This window comes from Martes martes (assembly GCF_963455335.1).
Source record: "Martes martes genome assembly, chromosome: 1".
Taxonomy (NCBI): Eukaryota; Metazoa; Chordata; class Mammalia; order Carnivora; family Mustelidae; genus Martes; species Martes martes.
The window spans coordinates 214774539-214793375 of NC_137888.1; the positions used below are offsets into that span (position 1 = coordinate 214774539).

General features: G+C 59.0%; 3 protein-coding genes across 7 annotated transcripts in view; 1 reads left to right on the plus strand and 2 right to left on the minus strand.

Moving 5' to 3' along the window:
- The window catches only part of FSD1 (fibronectin type III and SPRY domain containing 1), a gene marked incomplete at both ends in the record, with an annotated part of 516986 nt that overhangs the window by 366753 nt on the left and 131396 nt on the right, over positions 1-18837 (minus strand). The window lies entirely within an intron of this gene.
- Positions 90-7607, plus strand: APBA3 (amyloid beta precursor protein binding family A member 3). The gene is made up of 11 exons (XM_080807802.1): positions 90-229; positions 870-1472; positions 1561-1600; positions 4822-4967; positions 5120-5206; positions 5292-5453; positions 5869-6045; positions 6128-6340; positions 6929-7048; positions 7158-7298; positions 7395-7607. The coding sequence occupies exons 2-11, from the start codon at positions 897-899 to the stop codon at positions 7464-7466; spliced, it is 1734 nt and encodes a 577-aa protein (XP_080663928.1). The 5' UTR covers positions 90-229; positions 870-896; the 3' UTR covers positions 7467-7607.
- TJP3 (tight junction protein 3) overlaps positions 2231-18837 on the minus strand; it is a 32185-nt gene continuing 15578 nt past the window's right edge. For 3 of the 5 annotated variants that reach the window (XM_080807745.1, XM_080807746.1, XM_080807749.1), the window contains 13 exons: positions 17461-17519; positions 17155-17221; positions 16772-16928; positions 16211-16319; positions 15897-16134; positions 15570-15781; positions 13377-13472; positions 10312-10382; positions 9816-10026; positions 9633-9733; positions 9190-9453; positions 8350-8396; positions 7697-7973 (listed from right to left, as the gene is read on the minus strand). In XM_080807745.1, coding sequence (XP_080663871.1) covers positions 7871-7973; positions 8350-8396; positions 9190-9453; positions 9633-9733; positions 9816-10026; positions 10312-10382; positions 13377-13472; positions 15570-15781; positions 15897-16134; positions 16211-16319; positions 16772-16928; positions 17155-17221; positions 17461-17519 — 1735 coding nt within the window. In that variant the 3' untranslated portion in view covers positions 7697-7870. Of the gene's footprint in view, positions 2508-7696; positions 8084-8349; positions 8397-9189; positions 9454-9632; positions 9734-9815; positions 10027-10311; positions 10383-13376; positions 13473-15569; positions 15782-15896; positions 16135-16210; positions 16320-16771; positions 16929-17154; positions 17222-17460; positions 17520-18837 lie in introns of those variants that run through there. The other 2 variants (XM_080807748.1, XM_080807747.1) reach the window with 2 other exon arrangements.

Genomic DNA, 18837 nt, shown 5'->3' on the forward strand with positions numbered 1-18837 from the left:
TCGAACCCTTGGTTCTGGCACCCGGGGCTCCCGAGCGGCGAGGCCGGCGGGGCGAACTACATTTCCCAGCAGGCTCCGCACACGCGCGCAAGCCCAGTGGGTGCGAGCGCTGCCCGGACAGACCTGGCGGCGCCGCGACCGGGAATGCGGGAGCGGCGGCTGCTGGAGGAGTGTCGGGCCGGGGACAGTCTGGGGGGCCTCGAGGTCCGAGGCCACCTCGGTTTAGGAAGTGAGTGTCTCGGTGGGCAGAGCGGGGTCTGGAGGCGGCGGCTGGGGAAGGGGGTCTGAAATCTTGAGGCTGGGGTCCGCGAGGGGACCGGGGGCTTCACTGGTAGCTTTAGGTGGAGTTACGTTTTCAGGCTGGATTCTGAGGTCCGGGTCAGAGTCCGGGGTTGATCTTGAGCGTGGTCTTGGAGGTTTGAGACTAGGCTCTTCTTTCTGGCGTCTTGGGTCTCTAATATTGAGTCTGGGGTCCTGGATCTAGTCTTAGGCTGAGGTCCTGAGTGCGAGGTGTCGGGGACCTGCACCCAACGGGTCTGTGTAGTCAGGCTGTGTCTCCAGCCTGGGTTACAGGTCGTGGTGGGGGAGACTTGGAAGAACCAAGTCTGGGGGAACAGGGTCCACGGGTGGGGAGAGCCCTGGACTGACAGGTCCAGGGGCGTACTCCTGGGTTCTGAGCCTATGAAGCCACTGTCTTACCACTGACTATTTGGCATCTCGATTTCCTCAGCCCTAAATTGGAGACCATAGTGACCGTCCTTGCAGGGTATGGTGGGGGCTAGATTCTGTGTTCTACACGAACAGCACCCACCTGGCGCTTGACACCACGCTGGCGCTCGGGAAGTCTTATCTCTGAATCTCGCTTGCAGATGCTGCTCTGAGCCTGGGGTCCAGGCATGGAATTCCTGACAGCTTCCCAGTCTCCCGTGGGCCCTCCAGCTATGGACTTGGAGGAGCCCAGGGACACACTTTCACCCTCTCAGGACCTCCCCTCCAGCTGCCAGTGGGACCCGGTGCCGAGACGCTCCAGCAGCCTGGGACAGATGGAACTTGACGGGCCAAGTATTGAGGACCTGGTACCCCAGTTTGAGGCTCTGCCTGGTGATCTGGGGGGCTTGTCCCCGGATGGACCACCCTGCCCCTTGCACGTGGCCACGGGCCACGGCCTGGCCTCCGGGGACATTGCTGATGGCCATGGGCTCTTGTCTGCAGAGGCCGGCCGGGACGACCTGCTGAGCCTTTTACACTGCCAGGAATGCCCTCCTTCCCAGTCTTGTCCCAAGGAGCCTCCGGACCCTGCCCCTCGCCCGCTGCAGCCCCCTGAGGACCCAGACGGAGATACCAGCACCCCGGAATGGGTGGAGGGAGCTTCTGCCGAGCAGGGTGGCAGCAGGAGCTCCAGCAGCTCCCCGGAACCCTGGCTGGAGACGGTTCCTCTGGTTGCTCCCGAAGAACCACGTGCCAGTACCCAGGTAGAGCCTGTCCTGCCCCCCAGGCCACCTCTGCTGCCGGGAACCAAGCCAGGGGACTCAGTCCTGCCCCTCTTCTATCTTCTTCCAGAGCCCCAAGACCCCGGTGCCATACCCTGCCCTCCAGGAGGGTGAGTGTCCCGCCCACCCTGGCCCCAGAGATTTAGCAATTACAGAATCACCCCAGTCAGGCTTCTCCCCAAAACGGCACAAAGCTTGCCAGTTAAGGAGTTGCTTCTAGAGAGACTCCGAGGTTGGTTGAGTAGATTCCAGATGGTCTGGGAGAGAGTGGTGAGAATGTTCTAGAATGGATGGGGGCAGGAAGGGCAGGCGTGGCATTCATAGCACTGGGTTTTAGAGCAGGGGCTGGCAAATTACCGTCTATGGGTCAGATCCAGCCCGCCCGTTTGGGCTTGTCTCATGAGCTAACGGGCTTTTACGTCTTTAAGTGGTTGGAGAAAAACAGAGCAGCATTTCTCGATGTGTGAAAACGATGTGCAACTCCCATTTCCGTGTCCACAAATAAAGTTTTATTGAGACACAGTCATGCCCATTCATTTACATATTGTCTACGGTGGTTTTCGTGTTACAACGGGCAGGTTGAGTAGTTGCAGTGCAGACCGACTGGCCCATGGAGACAGACTGTCTGCAGTTTGGCCCCCTGCCTAGAGAGTTTGTCAATCTTGGGATGCCTGGATGGCTCAGTCGCTGAAGCGTCCAACTCTTTTTTTTTTTTTTTTTAAGATTTTATTTATTTCTTTGACAGACAGAGATCTCAAGTAGGTGGAGAGGCAGGCAGAGAGAGAGAGAGAGAGAGAGGAGGAAGCGGGCTCCCTGCTGAGCAGAGAGCCCCATGCGGGGCTCGATCCCAGGACTCTGGGATCATGACCCGAGCCGAAGGCAGAGGCTTAATCCACTGAGCCACCCAGGCGCCCCTCAAGCGTCCAACTCTTGAGCTCAGCTTAGGTCTTGATCTCCTGGCTGTGAGTTCAAGTCCTGCGTTGGGCTCCCGGCTGGGTGTGGAGGCTCCAGAGTGTGCTTTAAAAAAAAAAAAAAAAAAAAGGAAAAATTTGTCAATCTCTGCCCTGAAAGCATGGAAAGAACCAGTTCTGGGCACCTAGAACGTTCTAGGATTTCCCCCAAGTCTACCTGGGGCTGCAAGTCAAAGAGCAGGTTTTATGGTTGTCGGAAGGTGAAGCTGGTTTGGACTTAGAGTTCCAAGAAGGTGCTGGAATCATGGGTGGAGCTATGACTTACCTTGGGAGTTCCAGAACTTGGCCTTTTGCCCTGTGGTTCTAGATTTAAAAGAACCTGGGCTTGATCATGTTCTAGAATGGTGAACAGAGCTGTCTAGACTGGGGAGTTTTGTAATCACGGAGTGAATAGAGCTTATCTACATACAGTTCTAGACCTGGGGGTGTTCTAGGCCTGTGGACAGGGCTGTCTGATTCCAGAGTAATCAGAAAGTTCTAGAGTCGTGCTATACAATAGAATCATAACGTGAGTGATGTGTGACTTTTTTTAAAAAATTGTATTTAGTGTGAGAGGGAGTGTGTGCATGTTAGCTGGGAGAGGGGCAGAGGCAGAGGGAAAGGAAAGTCCCAGCCAGGGGTGCCTGGGTGGCTCAATCAGTTAAGCATCTGCCCTTGGCTCAGATCATGATCTCAGGGTCCTGGGATCGAGCCCCACGTTGGGCTCCCCACTACTCCCTTCCCCTCTGCTGCTCCCTCTGCTTGTGCTCACTCTTTCTCTCTCTCAAATAAACAAATGAAACATTAAAAAAGAAAACCCTGAGCAGACTCCTCACTCAGTGCGGATACAGGACTCGACCCCATGACCCTGAGATCAGGACCTGAGCCGAAATCAAGAGTCAGATGTTCAACCAGCTGAGCCAGCCAGGCGCCCCTGTGTGTGACTTTGAATTTCCTAGTTATCTGCTTTTACAAAAATAAACACGGGGCACGTGACTGGCTTGGTCAGAGGACGTGCGACTCTTGCTCTCACAGTCATGAATTCGAGCCCCGTGGTGGGTGTAGAGATTGCTTAAATAAAAAGCAAAAACTTAAAAAAAAAAACACACCGGAAAAAGTAATAACATTTTAAGTAACTCAGGCGAGTTAAGGTGTCATTTCCACATATAATCAACATCTTAACAATTATTTTACCTTTTTTTTTTCATATTAAATTTCCAAAATCCAGTTTGCATTTCTGAGGTGCGTAATCCCTACACATTTGTGGCTGCTAGCATACTAGGTGGTGTGGTTCTAGAAACCCTGAGTGGACCTGTTTGTTTTTCTAGAATGCTTAGATCCCAAAAGATAGTGGGCAGAAGGGGCATTAGATAAAACTCACTTCAGGTCATCCAGAGCTGGGGCCTTCACCCGCAGTTCTAAACCAGAAAAGCAACCGCTTCTCGTTAGGACATTCTAGAACTGGCTGGTTCTGGATTGCTCAGGAATTACGGAGCCCTGACTGAGAGTTCCGTGCGGTGCTGGGCTAGGTTGGTGGAATTCTAGAACTACGCGCAAGAGTTGCTCCTTTCTGGACTACTCAGATCATTCTTAGGCTCGCTGGGGACAGCTGAGGTGTTTCGACCATTTGAGGATGTTCTAGAACCATAGGAAGAGCTAGCCAATGCCATCACAATTAGGAAGTTACAGAGTCACGGAGTGGGAAAATGTGGTTCTGGAGGGCTGCTGATTTCTAGAACCCCTGCAGAATTCTGTGGGGTGGGACCTGTGGGAAAGCTCTGGAACCATGAGAAACCATTTGGGGTTCTGGATAGTGTGAGAATTTTAGACATGGGGGAAGTTGTCTCTTCCTGCTCTGATTGGGGAGTTCTGGAACCGTGGAGTTGCCTCCAGTCCTGGGCTGAGAAGGGAGCGTTCTCAAACAGCGGGCAAAGCTGACTGGCTCCAGATTGATTCGGGGGATTCCTGAACCGTTGAGAGCAGTTGTCTGTGGTTTTATAAGGTTGCTGGTTTTAGAAATGGGACTGCCCGGTTCTAGCCTGATGACAGAATTCTAGAAAGCCAGGGTGGAGGTGCCCGAGTGCTGGAGTACTTCTGGGATCTGGCCTCGGTTCTAGACTCCGGGAGGGCTCCTGAAACTGCCCCATGGACAGAGTCCGAGCTGGCTGTAGACGGACAAGAGGTCTCTAGATGTTGGCTCCCGCTGATGGGATGGTTCTGGAACAGTGGGCAGATGCGTGTGGTTCAGGGGGGCTAAGCCATGGGGTAGAACTCTGCTTCCAGACCCCTGAGGGAGCCGAGACCCAGGGCAGCGCCCGTGGGGTTGGACACGCGTGGCTGGGAGCTCGCAGGGGCTGACCGTCCTCCACTGTTGCCTTCAGTCCCTGGTCCCTGTGACCATGAAGACCTCCTAGACGGTGTCATATTTGGGGCCAAATACTTGGGCTCCACCCAGCTGGTGTCCGAGCGGAACCCGCCCCCCAGCACACGCATGGCCCAGGCCCGGGAGGCGATGGACCGTGTCAAGGTGAAGCCAGGGCTGGGCAGGTGGGCTTCCCCAGGGCCAGTGGGCGGATGGGCGGATGGGCTGCCGGCCAGGTCCCCCGAGGCCCTCGGAGCCCAGCACGCAGAGGCTGGGTCTTCGCAGACCTCCACCTCCCACCCACCCCCCACCCACAGGCCCCTGACGGGGAGACCCAGCCCATGACGGAAGTGGACCTCTTTGTGTCCACCAAGAGGGTCAAGGTTCTGACGGCCGACTCCCAGGTATGGGGCCGGCGCCGGGTGCCGGGGTATGGGGGTCTGCCGAGGGCCCGCACATCCCGCCCAGGCCCGGTGTCCCCCCCCCCAGGAGGCCATGATGGACCACGCCCTGCAGACCATCTCCTACATCGCTGACATCGGCAGCGTGCTGGTGCTTATGGCGCGGCGGCGGCTGGCCCGGCGACCGGCGTCCCAGGCCCCCAGCCACAAGCTCTACAAGATGCTTTGCCACGTCTTCCACTCCGAAGACGTGAGCAGCCCCGCTCCGGGCGTTCTCGTGGGGGTGGGGGGGACTCGGGCCGGCCCCACCCTCTTCCAGAGCCCACCTGGCCATGCTGTCACCACGGTGTCCTCCCACTGGTCCCCAGTGCTGGCCGCTGTCTCCCTCCCCACCCCCAAAGCCCCTGGTCCTTCCTGGAAGCCCTGGAGACCGGTGGCCGACCCCTGAACCTTCCCCGCTCCAGGCCCTTCTCCCTCCCCTCCCCTCCCCCCCGAGATTCCCCAAGACAGTGGCCCCAGAAGCCACAGGGGATCACACTGCCGCCTGGGAATCGTGCCCCCGCCGTGGGGGTGGGAGGGCTCGGCCCCGAGGACGCCAGAGGGCTTGGGGGACCTGAAGGAGGTGGGTGGGACACCCCCAAGAGATGTCACCCATCGGCACGCAGGCCCAGCTCATCGCTCAGGCCATCGGCCAGGCCTTCTCCGTGGCCTACAGCCAGTTCCTCTGGGAAAGCGGCCTTGACCCCAGCCAGGTGGGCGCCCAGCAGAGCCAGGCCGCGGGCCCCGGCCACCTCCACAACGGGGACCTCGACCACTTCTCCAACAGCGAGAACTGCAGGGAGGTGAGCATGTGGGATGGTGGCCCCCCCGCCCCCCCCCGGGGCAGCCCTCACGCCCCACCCCCACCCCGTGTCCCCCTCCCAGGTGTGCATCGAGAAGCGCCGGGGCGAGGGCCTAGGCGTGGCCCTGGTGGAGTCAGGCTGGGGCTCGCTGCTGCCCACGGCTGTCATCGCCAACCTGCTGCACGGGGGCCCCGCGGAGCGCTCGGGGGCCCTCAGCATTGGGGACCGCCTCACTGCCATCAACGGGACCAGCCTGGTGGGGCTGCCCCTGGCCGCCTGCCAGGCCGCTGTCCGCGTGAGTCCGTGCCGTGGGGTGGCCGGGTATCTTTCCCTGGTGCCATCTGGAAGGGGCAAGGCGGAGCGTGAAGTCCCACCCACCCCAGTGTGCTCGGGGAGACGGAGCCTCCAAGAGGGGGCGCTGCTGCTCCAAGGGGACCTCGATGGTGTAAAGGCGGGATCTGAACTCAGGCAGTCTCACTACAGGGCCAGGAGCCTTCCTCTCCGCCACGAGGCTGCCAGTGTGTTCTTGAGCCTTGATCCTTGTTGCCGGCTGGGGAAACTGAGGCCCGGAAATGGGGAGGACTTCCCACACCGTCCAGCATGTTACTGAGCGAGCGTGGCAGATGCTGCTAGAACCGTGCTCTTGACGGGGAAACTGAGACCACAGATGGGGAGGGCAGAGGTCACCGCTTGGTCCCAAGGCCTCCCGGCTTGAGTCTGTGTCCTTAACTGCTTCTCGAGGGGTCTTCTAGAATCCAGAGCCTTGACTCCGAAGCTCCATTTCACGAGTGGGTAAACTGAGGCCCTGGGGTGCTGCAGTGTGCCGAGAGGCCTCACGGCACCCTGGAGGCCCCACTAGGCCAACAGCCCCCGTCCCGCGCAGGAGGTGAAGTCACAGACCTCGGTGACCCTCAGCATCATCCATTGCCCGCCGGTCACTACCGCCATCATCCGCCGGCCACACGCCCGCGAGCAGCTGGGCTTCTGCGTGGAGGACGGCATCGTGAGACCCTGGCCCCGGGACGGGGAGGTTGGGGGGGGGGAGTGGGGGCTGGTGGCCCCAAGCGCGGCCTCCTGAGCCACCGTGGCACCTCTGTCCCCATGCCCTGCAGATCTGCAGTCTGCTCCGGGGCGGGATCGCGGAGCGCGGGGGTGTGCGCGTGGGGCACCGCATCATCGAGATCAACGGGCACAGTGTGGTGGCCACGCCGCACGCCCGCATCATCGAGCTGCTCACTGAGGCCCACACGGAGGTGTGCGGGCAGCGGGCGGGTCGGGGGGCAGGGGCCTCCTGCCAGCGTGCCGCCCCCCACAAGCTGCCACCTCCTCTCTGCCTTCCCCACCCCCAGGTTCACATCAAAACGATGCCAGCGGCCACCTACCGCCTGCTCACCGGCCAGGAGCAGCCCGTGTACCTGTGAGCAGCCACCAGTGTCCCCTCCCTCCTGCCGCCGTGCCTTAGCCCCGGGAGCCCCGGGAGCCCGTCTGTGGGGCCTCCAAGGTTTCTCAGTGACGTGTTGTTTTCTAACGGAAAACATTAAATGCTTAAAAAATGGGCGAAATCTTGGCTTGAGGTCTGGGGGGGTCGAGAGAAGAAAGATAGGACCAACTCTCACTCCGTGTCCTTCCCAGAAATCGCCAGACGCCAGTGTTGTGAAAATACTCTATTTATTAAAAAGACTGGCAGAAGGAGGCGGGGTTCTAGGTTCTGAATGGGAAATTGAGTCCCAGCTCTGGGTTTGGGCTGGGCCCGGGGTCGGGGGTGGGGGGGGCCGGGGAGGGAGAAGAGAGTAAGTATGGGTCAGCCCGGCCACCTGGGAAGGGGTCACAGGTCAGTGGCCGGACCCCAGTCATAGCCGTCCTCATCAGAGGATTCCATATCTCGAGCTCGTGTAAACTTTTTCTTCAGGGCTTCCCGCCCATATGTCCTGGGGATCAGGAAACGGGAGAGGCTGTGGGCGGTGGGGAGGCTTGAACTACCCTTACCTGAGGCTGACTCTCTGCTAGGCACAGTGTGCGTGGACACAGGCGAGCAGGACTGTGGATTTAGGGGTCAGCCTTCATTAACGAACTCCTAAGTATCCTTCAAAGCCCCATCTCATGTCTTGTCCTTCTGGAAGCTTTCCCACTCCTCTCAGGGAACGGGCCCTGACTGCCTGGGGTGGGACTGGCCCTTCTGCTTTCATCTCGCCCACTAGGCTGGGAGCACATGAAAACAGCTTGGTTCCAGGTCCCTTCATCCCCTGAGCCTGTGTCCCAGGAAGAGGGCTGAGGGGCTCCAGTCTGGAGTACAGGAGCTCTTACCGCACGCTGTCCTGTCGCCTTTGACCGTGGTGGGGGTGGCTGTCCACCTAGGAGGGGAAGAAAGGAGGTCAGCACTTCCCCCAAAGTGAGGTAAATTGGGATGAAGAGCGCCCCCCTCCCAGCTCCCCACCTTGGCCCAAGCAGTGCTGCCCACAGGCTCTCTCCTCCCTCACAAGGCCTGCAACTCCTCTCTAATTTTTAGTGAGAAGATATGCTGGGATGGGGGTAGGGGAAGACCTTGGCTGAGATCCCCTTGCCTGTCAGCACAGGAGGAGTCAGGTTTCTTGTCTCCACAATTCCTCAGAGGACTGCTAGGAGTTCATAATCATGTATGGAAAGTGCTCAGGATAGTGCCTGCCCCATAAGCAAGCTGCCACGGACAGTTGAGCAGGTCGGGTACTGCTCAACTCCTGGGAGTACATCATAGATGTGTACATTTTCACATTTAATTAAAGAGGGCCTGGAGGAAGGGGTACCTTTGTCAGATTTACAGAAAGGCACTTTGGGGGCTGAGGCAGCCTCACAAAGAATACTATATGTAAATATTTGTTATTGGTAAACACCCAAGTCGTATGGGCTGGGACATGGGTAAGCGCATTCAATTTAAACCACCACCTTGTGACGTGGAGATTGCCACTGGATCCGAGATAAGGAAACACTGCGGTTACAACATTTGTTTAAAGTTGTTCAGTGACTCACGGGTTCAAATAGCCTAGGTCTGGGTCTGAGACACTTCTGTTTGTTAATATCCTGGGGGGAAACAGGCCCTCCCCCACCCTGCGGTGTGTCTCAGCCCCATCCCAAGACCCCTGCCAGGGCCACCCCCGTGTCCTTGCTCACCTGGGCCCCTTGGGGACTGGAGGATCTCCCATGATCCCGCAGGCTCTGGGGCTCATCCACCAGAACGGGCTCCGAGGACCGGGCCAAAGCTGGCACTGGGGAACCCTCCTCCACATCCGTGTGGGGCCCGCCCTCGCCGTCTGTGTAGCCCTCGCCGTCTGTCTCATAGTCGCTGTTGACCCGGCTGTCACAGCTCAGATCCGCGGAGCTGTCCGCCAGGCCGCGGTGTGGGAGCTCTAGGTTGTCCTCCGAGGAGTTGTCCAGCTGTGGGGCAGGGCGCCCAGGCTGAGCCAAGACACCCCTCAACCAGCCAGGCCCTCCCAGATCTCAGACCAGATCCCCCACCCCGGACACCAGCCTTCGATCTCGGTCCCAAACCAAGTCACGACCCTGACCTCCGGTCAAAGCTGGACCGCGGACACGCCCCCACCCGTGACCCGCACCTGGTCCTCCGCCGTCCAGATGGGCCGGGTCTGCTGCTCGCGGATGACGGCCTTGAGCTCCTGGTACCAGCCGTCACTCGTGCCGTGCAGGGGGATGGTGGCTGCGGGAAGTGGGGCATCAGCGCGGCGGGAAGCCTCGGCCCAGCCCCATCGCCTGCCCCCGCTCCCCGGCTCCCAGCCCACCGGTGAAGAGGTGCTCGCTGTGCTTCCGCAGCTCCCGGGCCTGCGCGTAGAGGCGGCGCGAGCTGCGGCGGGACGCGGGCGCCAGCCACCGGCGCAGGGCCTTGAGGGCCGGGCGGCTCTCGGGGGCGCAGAAGACCACGATGGGGTAGTACTGCACGTAGTTGAGGCGTTCGATCGCCGACGGCGTCACATCCAAGAGCGCATGCTTGTTCTGGGCCCAGCCCACGTGGAGGCGGGGGCGGGGGCGGGGGCGGAGTGGGGGGCGGGGGAGGAAGAGACCGCAGACACAGAAACACCGAGACAGAGCGCGAGACGGGTCAAGAGGCAGGTGAAGAACAGCTCATCAGAGATGCGTGTGCCGGGCGAGGTCAAGGTGGAGCCCAGCCTCGCACCGCAGGTCCTGCAGGCGCGGAGATGGCCTAGGGCTGGCCTGTCCCTCCCAAGCCCCCACATCCCAGCACCTCCCCCAAGGGGCGCTGCGGGAGTCCCTGCTTACTTTCTCCGCGATCACGCGCACGGTGTCCAGCTTGATGATCTTGGAGGGTCTGTCCGTCCTCAACACACTGTCTGTGGCGGGGAGAGAAGCCGGGGGGCTTCGGAAGGGCGCTCGCCAGCAGCCCATATGCAAGCCCACCTGCCCCTCCCCCGCTCAAGCACCCACCATGACTCCCCATCGCCCGGGAGCAAAACTCCCCGAGCCTTAGCGCCTGACGCTTCACTGCGCTCAGTCTCCCTGCTGACCGTGGCCAACACTGCTACTGACCCACTGGGCAGCTGGGAAACAGCCTCGGGGACATAACGTCACTGGCTCAGGGTCACGAAGCCAACAAGGGGCAGGGGGAGGAGCCTGATTTGGGGTCTGTGTTCCAGACACTGGCTCTCCCAGACTTGACCCCAACTCCAGGCCTTTGCTCGGACTGTGGAAGGAGCCTGGTCTCCCATCCCCCATCAGTCCTCTAGGACTTGAGAGGGAGCACTGCTTCCTCCAGGAAGCCCTCTAGCAAAGCCAGGCAGCTGAAGGAGGAGACACGCCCTGCCCTGGGGTGTGGAGGGGAGGCTGTTTTTTTTTTTAAATTGTTATAAAATGTGCATAACATAAAATGTGTATAACATAAAATGTACCACCTCAACCGTCTCTAAGCGCACAGCTCAGCGGCATGAAGCACACTCACGCTGTCATCCCCACCCTCCATCTCCAGAACTTTCCATCTCCCCACACAGAGACACTGTCCCTGTGAAGCACGGACTCCCCACCCCTGCCCTAGCCCCGGCTCCCGCCAACTCCTGTCTGTGTCGATGGGACTCCTCTGGGGCCCTCCTGGGAGTGGGGTCCTGCGGGACGAGTCCTTCTGGGTCTGGCTGCTCTCACTGAGCCCAGTGTCCTTGGGGTCCCTCCATGTGGTGGCAGGTGGCAGGGTCCCTTCCTTTCTAAGGCTGGACCATGTTCCCACATGGGGATAGACCGCGGCATGTTTATTCATTGGCCCTGGGTCATGTCCACAGTTTGGCCACCGTGGACAATGCTGCTGGGAACTGGGCGGGGAGGGGGGGCGGGCAGGGGCCAGCATGAGCCCTGCCCTTTACTTCTCTCGGGTGTAGACCCAGATGTGGACTCGCCGGTTGGGTCAGATGATGACTCTGTGTTTAACTTTCTGAGGAGCTGCCAACTGTCCTCCCCAGTGGCCGCCCCCCTCCGTTCCCCGAGCCAGGCACGAGAGCTCGGACTTCCCACATCCTCGTGGATACTGGCTGTGCTCTGTTGGCTTTGACACTATGGCCCTCAGGACCCTGGAGCCTCCTCCTACAGCCAAGTTCCTGTCCCACAGGCCCTGCGTCCCAGGTTGCTCTTGGAAAAGCCTCCCAGAAGGCTGCTGAGCCCTGGGGCAGTGAGAAGGCCAAACTGACACCTCCTGAAACACTCACACCTCCCGTGGCGGGAACCCCGCGCCCGGGAACCTCAGCCATGAGCCGCTGTCACAGACACATCTGGTGAGGTCTGGAAGGGAGGTCTCAGGGAGGGCAAGCCACCAGCTCGGGGCCACCCAGCCACGAGGAGCAGGAAGGGATTTAGGATTGACTCCCCAGCATTGCTTCGAGCTGACAGGGGCCCATCTAAGGGCCTCTCTTCATCAGAGGACCCTCCGGCAGCTCGATGAGCTGCTGTGTCTGCAAACGCCTCTCCCACTCCTGTGGGGGCTCCTGACCGAGATGTCGGCCCCACGGGGCTCTGAGCGGAGACGTTCTGTATTCCGCGCACGCGCTCTGCAAACGTTTCTCGCTGGACAGCAGCCACAGGCAGGATATAAGTCAGCGGGCGTGGCTGTCTCCCAATAAAACTTTATTTGTAGATGCGGAGATTCAAAGTTCATTAGCATTTTCACGTGTCACAAAATTTTTCTTTTCACGTCTCTTCAACCATTTAAAATGTGTAAGTACGGGGCACCTTAGTGGCTCGGTGGGTTAAGTGTCCGACTGGGGATTTTTGGCTCAGGCTGTGATCTGGCGGTTGTGAGATCGAGCCCCGCACCGGGTTCCCTCCTCATGGTGGGGGTCAGTTTGAGATTCTCTCTTTCCCTCTGCCCCTCCCCCCCTTGCATGTGCACCCACGCTCTCTGTAAAAAGAAATAAATCTTTTATTTTTTTTTTTTTTTTTTTTTAAGATTTTATTTATTTATTTGACAGAGAGAGATCACAAGTAGGCAGAGAGAGAGAGAGAGGGAAGCAGGCTCCCCGCTGAGCAGAGAGCCCGATGCGGGACTCGATCCCAGGACCCTGAGATCATGACCCGAGCCGAAGGCAGCGGCTTAACCCACTGAGCCACCCAGGCGCCCAGAAATAAATCTTTTAAAAATGTGTAAATACCATTCATTGTTAGTTAGCAGGCTGTATTAAAGCTTAGCCAAGGGCGCCTGGGTGACTCAGTGGGTTAAAGCCTCTGCCTTCGGCTCAGGTCATGATCCCGGGGTCCTGGGATCGAGCCCCGCATCGGGCTCTCTGCTCAGCAGGAAGCCTGCTTCCTCCTCTCTCTCTGCCTGCCTCTCTGCCTATTTGTGATCTCTGTCAAATAAATAAAATCTTGAAAAAAAATAAAAATAAAAAAAATAAAGCTTAGCCAATGGGCCAGATTTGGTGCAGGAGCTTTAATCTGCTGACCCCTATGCTAGCTTGTTTCTGGAGTGGCTAATTTGGGGCCCCCTCAGGGGAGCGTCTCTCTTGTTCAGTGCTGTGTCGGTGGCTCAGTAAATATCTCACCCACAAACGAAGGACCGGGTGGCACGCTGGCTGCCTGGTGAGCTGTGTTAAGAAGGATTCTGAGGCTCTATCTGGACAAAGAGCGCCAAGATCGATTCCGGACGTCCGGCCCCCAGCATTAAAGGGGTGCTGGCGCCTCGCGTGCTCACGTCTCCACGGGCTGTTTTAACTTTTCCCGCCAACACCAGCAGCAGCAGCAGCAGCAGCAGCAGCCCGGCCATCAAGCTGCTTTGGCCCCAGCGGCGGACAAAGTCTTGTCAAAGGACCCCGCCCCCCACAACGAGGCCGCAGTAGGACCTGTGTTCTCACCTGCGATTTCGAACTGGTCAGGCATCTCCGCAGTCAACTTCTGCATCGCGATGTCCGCCACGGGCCCCAGGATCACCACCGGGCGCTTGAAGCTGGCTGAGGGGCAGCGAAACGACAACAATCAAGGTCCCATTTGTAGTGAAGACTGCTAGATCTAGCCAGGCCCATGGCCGCTCAGCTAAAGACTACATCTCCCAGCATCCCCTGCGGGCAAGGGCAGCCATGTGACTGTATCCCGGCCAATGGGGTGCAAGCACGGTTGATAAGCGCGGATCCGGATTGTATCCTTCCAGGAAGGGTAGGAGTCCTCTTCACCTACCGGCCTTGCCTGCTACTTAAAAAGAGGCGTCTCGTTTGTGTCTGCAGGTGTCACGTGGGGTCCGTTAGAGCCGCTGAACCTAACTAACTCAGTGGTCGACAAACTACAACCCAGGGGCCACATCCGGCCACATCTGTTTTATGAATAAAGTTTTACTGGAACACAGCCACATCCACCCCTTTAGGTATTGTCTCTGGCTGCCTTCCTGCAGAGCTGAGTCCTTCTGATGGACACTACCCAGCCCACAAAGACTAAAACAGTGCGTCTCTGACCTTGTGCGGGAAGAGTTTGCCAACCCCTGGACCGACGGATGCACCATTTTAGCCAGGAGGAAACCATTTTAGCAGAGGGCACTCTGGCAGGAGAAAGGGGTTAACCAGGCCCCACCCCCCCCGCCCCCCACCTTGCTACCCTGACTCTGTTCTTGTTCTCTTCTCCTGGACTCCAGGCCTTTCTCTCTCTCTCTCTCAAAACCTCAACACATTCAGATTTCTAAACATTCTTTGGTCAAAATTAAGTAGGTGGCTTTTTATTTTTTAGTCTTTCTCAAAAAATCAGTCTTTCTCCTCTCCTGGACGTTGGAGGGGCAACTGCGGAGCAGCTCAGCGCGTTCCCATCCCTCTGGCAGATTTTTTTTTTTTTAAAGGTCTCTGCACCTGCGGTAATTCCTTCTCCCCCAAAGCCCTGCGCAAGGGCTCGCTGCCCCCCTGCAATCTGGATGGGCCCGTCTCCCCACCAGCCCAGCACTCAGAGGAAGGATCTATGATCTACACGCTGCTTTTGTGTGTATTTCTAAATATTTGATTAATTTCTTAAGATTTTTAGCTTTTCTGAAATTAACTTTAAAAAATATACATAACCTAAAATTTACATTTTACTCTACATTGGAAGGTGTGCAGTTCAGTGGCATCTAGTACATTCACAGGGCTGTGCAGCCACCACCCCTAGTTTCAGAATATTCTCATCACCCCATCAGCAGTCACCCCCCTGTCCCCTCCCGAGACCCCATGAGCCCCCTTCCCGTCACTGGAGGAGCCTGTTCTCGACGTGTCACACACGTGGACTCACACCCCCTGAGGCCTTCTGTGTCCGGTTTCCTCCCTGAGCGTCCTAGGCTCGAGGTCTGCCCCCAGGGCGGCTCGCTGGGGCATCTCCCCCCTGCTGGGACCAAGGGCCGTGCCCGCGCGTGGGGGACACACTGCGTTATATCCCTTCAACTGCTGAGCATTCGGGTTGTTCCCACATCTGGGCTGTTGTGAATCACGCCGCGGCGAACATGCGCGTGCACGTTTGGGTCTAACACCTGTTTGCGGTACGCGTGTATTTTAAAGGGTGTCTGTTTAGCGCCGGCAGCACCCACGGAATGTCCAGTTCCCCTCCCCACCCCCCCACCCCCACGCTGTGCTGTCTGGTGCCACGGGTGGCTGCAGAGAATTACAACGCGGCTGGTCTGAACCAACATGTGCTTTGAGTGCAAAATACACACCAGATTTCGAGCACGGTGCACGCACAGAAAAACATGCGAAATAGCTCCCTGACAACTTATAATTGTATTATCTATTAAAACGATACTTTGGATACATTAACAAGACACCTTATTTAAACTATCTATAACCATTTCTTTTTTGATCATATATGTGGCTAATTCGATTGGAAATAGGAATTAAATTTTAAGGAAAGAAGCTCTTTCCCGTTTCCTCTGGCGCCCTACAATAACCCCAAATGGGTATTTTTGGTGGGAGGAGAGAGACGATGGGGACTTCCGAAGAACACGCGGTCCACAAATTCCAACAATCTTATGAGCCTTCCTCCCGGCCCCGCTCCCTGCCCCGCTCCCGGCCCCCCTCGTCCCGCCCCCCGCCCTGGAGACCCACCTTCTCGCAGCACCACGCGTTCGTAGGGCGGGTAGTGCCCCTGCCTGGTCAGAGCGGACAGGTCCTCGCGGCTGCGATGGGTGGTCTTCTTGGCTCCGCGCCGAAGGCCCCGCAGCCGCCAGAACTCGGCCCGCGCGCTGGAGCCCCCGGAGGCACCCGGCCCGGCCCCCACGGCACGCTGGGCCTCCTCCAGACTGGCCAGCTGCTCCGCCCTGGGGAGAAGCAGGGGCCTGGTCACCGAGGGCGGCAGAAAAGCAGCCCGGGGAGGGAGGGCAGCGAGGCCGTGCCCGTCTGCGGCGGGGCAGCCGAGGCCGAGGGGCGGCGCACCTGCTCTGGTTCGGGATGATGCCCCGCTCCTGCTCCCGGAGGTCGCGCCCCATGCGCACCGCCAGCCAGTGGCCCCCGCGGGCGCGGCTCTGCCCAGGGCCGGGGTACAGCGTGTCCAGCACGTGGAAGACGTCCCCGCGGGTGAAGCCCAGGCCCGACGGTGGGCTGGCCTCCAGCTCGAAGTGCGTGCGGATGTAGAAAGAGTCGCCCACGCGGGACTGCACCATTTTCCGGAAGACTGCGGACAGGGGAGGCTCTGTGAGCGCCTGGGGCCGCCGCCGGGCCCCAGCCGTCCGGGCCACACACACACTCACTGTCCTGCTTCCTCTGTGTCACCAGCGTCACCTCCTCGCCCGGTGGCAGCCCCAGCAGGAACTGCACGGCCTCCTCCCGGGTCAGGTTCCGGAATGGCACATCATTCACCTGCCAGGAAGGGGGCGCGAGATGGGATGCAGCCCGAGCCGGCCCCCCACTCCCCGCGCCAGGCATCCCAGCTCCGTCCCTGGACAGAGCCCCCTCCCAGGAGGAAGACAGCAGGGACTGCACATGCTGCCCCGCTAGCAGGGGAGAGGGGGCCCGGGACAAGGACACCCAAGGCGGTTAAGATTATAAAATGAGTGTAAGGAGGTGATGGTTGTAGAGGCAGGAAAGGCACCAGGAAGGCATGACCCTGCCGGGGCGGTGGCCCAGATGAGCCGTGTCCTGGTCAGTAAGGTCGTGATCCAGCCAACAAGGTCATGACGCTGCCAGGGAGGCATTAAAATGTTCAAATGTCTGTGGGGGGGTATGACCAGCCCACGGGGCGGGCACAAGGGAAGGCACACGGGCAGGAACAGACCCGGGAACTGCACCCACCACCGGCTGTCCCCAGTCACCTGCAGAATCTGATCTCCCTCCTGGATGCCCTGCCCGTCAGCTGGGCTGCCCTCCTGCACCCCCGACACGAAGATGCCCACGTCATTGCCCCCAGCCAGCCGCAGCCCGATGGTTGTGCCCTTTTGAAAGCGGACCACCCTGGAGTCGGGGCTATACCTGGGAGGGGAGGCAGAGGCGGGGTCAGGCTGGAGGGGTCACGGAGGGGGCATGCTGGGCGTCCTTGGGAGAGCCCCCACCCCCTCTGGGCCTCAGTTTCCCAAACGGCCCCATATGGTAGCCGCATCAACAGACTGGGGCCAGAAGGCAGGACTGTGTGTCTTAGAGAGGTGGCCCCTGGTTGTGTGGGCCTTGGGCCAGTGGGCTTTCCTTCTGGGGGACATACCCATGGTCCTCCACGCTCTGGCTGCTGGACACCCTGTAGATGTCATAGCTACTTGGCCTCGGGGAGTCTGAAAGGGAACAGCAGTCTCTTTCCAAGCACATGGACTGGTCCAGCCGCCATCCCGCTGCCCGATGGCCTCCCCACCCTACAGTGCTGTCACTCAGCCCTCCACCCTCCCCAGGGAGCCGTCCCTGACCTCTGAGGCCCATGCCAGCCTCTCCCACGCTGCCTGGCACAGCCTTACTGGCTGGGATCAGAAAAACTAGAGGGACGCTCAGAGTCACCACCCTTCCCCCATCAGCTCACCTGGTTCCGAGACGGTTCTGGAATCCACCGAATTTTCCCGCTGAGGTGGGGGGCTCTCCCTGAAGGGGAACAGACTTGGGGTGAAGTGGGGGTGGACGCTGAGAGGCGACCGTCGGAATCCTGACTTCTCTGCACCCAGGTTCAACTCCTGGTCCTGCTCCTTCCCAGCTGGGAGACCACGGGGGCCGCTGCTCTCTCTGGGCCCCGGGGATGGCTACGGCAGCCACGTGAGCTAGCTCGGGAGGGAATCACCCACCCCCAAACCCGACAGTCCTAGGGGGCGCCGTGGCTGTAACCCACAAAGATCAGGCATCAGAAGGGACCCGCCAAGCCGCCCCAGCTCCAGAGTCTCGGACACGGCGTGAGGATGTTTCCTGGCATTTGCAGCTGCTAGGCTTTGGGGCAATTTGTTACACAGCTGCAGATAACAGAGAGACCCCTGCCTTACAGATGCAGGATGCTTAAGCAGGTGCCCAGTTTCTTATCCCCACCTGTTGGGCACTTAGGTTTTTAAAGATTTTTATTTATTCATTTGACAGAGAGACACACAGTGAGAGAGGGAACACAAGCAGGGGGAGTGGGAGAGGGAGAAGCAGGCTTTCTGCCGAGCAGGGAGCGCAACACGGGGCTTGATCCCATGACCCTGGGATCATGACCTGAGCAGAAGGCAGATGCTTAACGACTGAGCCACCCAGACGCCCCTGGGCACTTAAGTTTTTAGGCATTGAGTTGTGTCCCCTCAAAATTCATCTGCTGAAGTCCTAACGCCCCACCCCATGTCTGCGTGGGACGATCCTTGGAAATAGGGTCGTAGTGGGTATAACGAGTGGAAAGCAGGTCCTACCAGTAAGAGCAGGGCACACCCTGATCCCTTGTGACTGGTGTCCTTATAAAATGGGGAGACTTGGACACAGAGACAGAGGGGCACAGAGGGGAGATGATGTGAAGATGGAGAGGAGGTGGAACCCTCCTAGGGCGGCCAGGGGCGGTGGGGGGCTACTGGAAGCTACCAGAAGCTAGGAGAGAGCCCCACCCCCACCCGCGAGCCTCCAGAGAGAGCATGGCCCCACCCACGCCCTCCTGTGCTGTCCTAAGCCCTCAAGTCCGAGGCACGTCACAGCTGCCAGAGGACACAATGCAAGGTCACGGCCCCCATCCCCATCTGTAATCAACGTCACAAGGAACAGGAACCCTCCGACTCCACACACATCCGTGGCTGTTGTGCCCCGAGAGAAAATCCCTAAAGGTGCATGATGTGTTCTGGAGTCTTCTGGGCTGTGATGTGAAATTCAGTTCCTTCTGTGTTAAAGTCGGGCCATAGCAGGACCAAGAACCCAGAGCCAGTCATGGGGGCAGGGAGGACTATGGGTGGACAGG

Coding starts and splice junctions, on each gene's coding strand:
- APBA3 (XM_080807802.1), top strand. CDS start 897: ATGGAATTCCTGACAGCTTCCCAGTCTCCCGTGGGCCCTCCAGCTATG. Junction 6,341..6,928: donor CCTGCCAGGCCGCTGTCCGC/GTGAGTCCGTGC, acceptor CGTCCCGCGCAG/GAGGTGAAGTCACAGACCTC. Junction 7,299..7,394: donor TCACTGAGGCCCACACGGAG/GTGTGCGGGCAG, acceptor CCCCACCCCCAG/GTTCACATCAAAACGATGCC.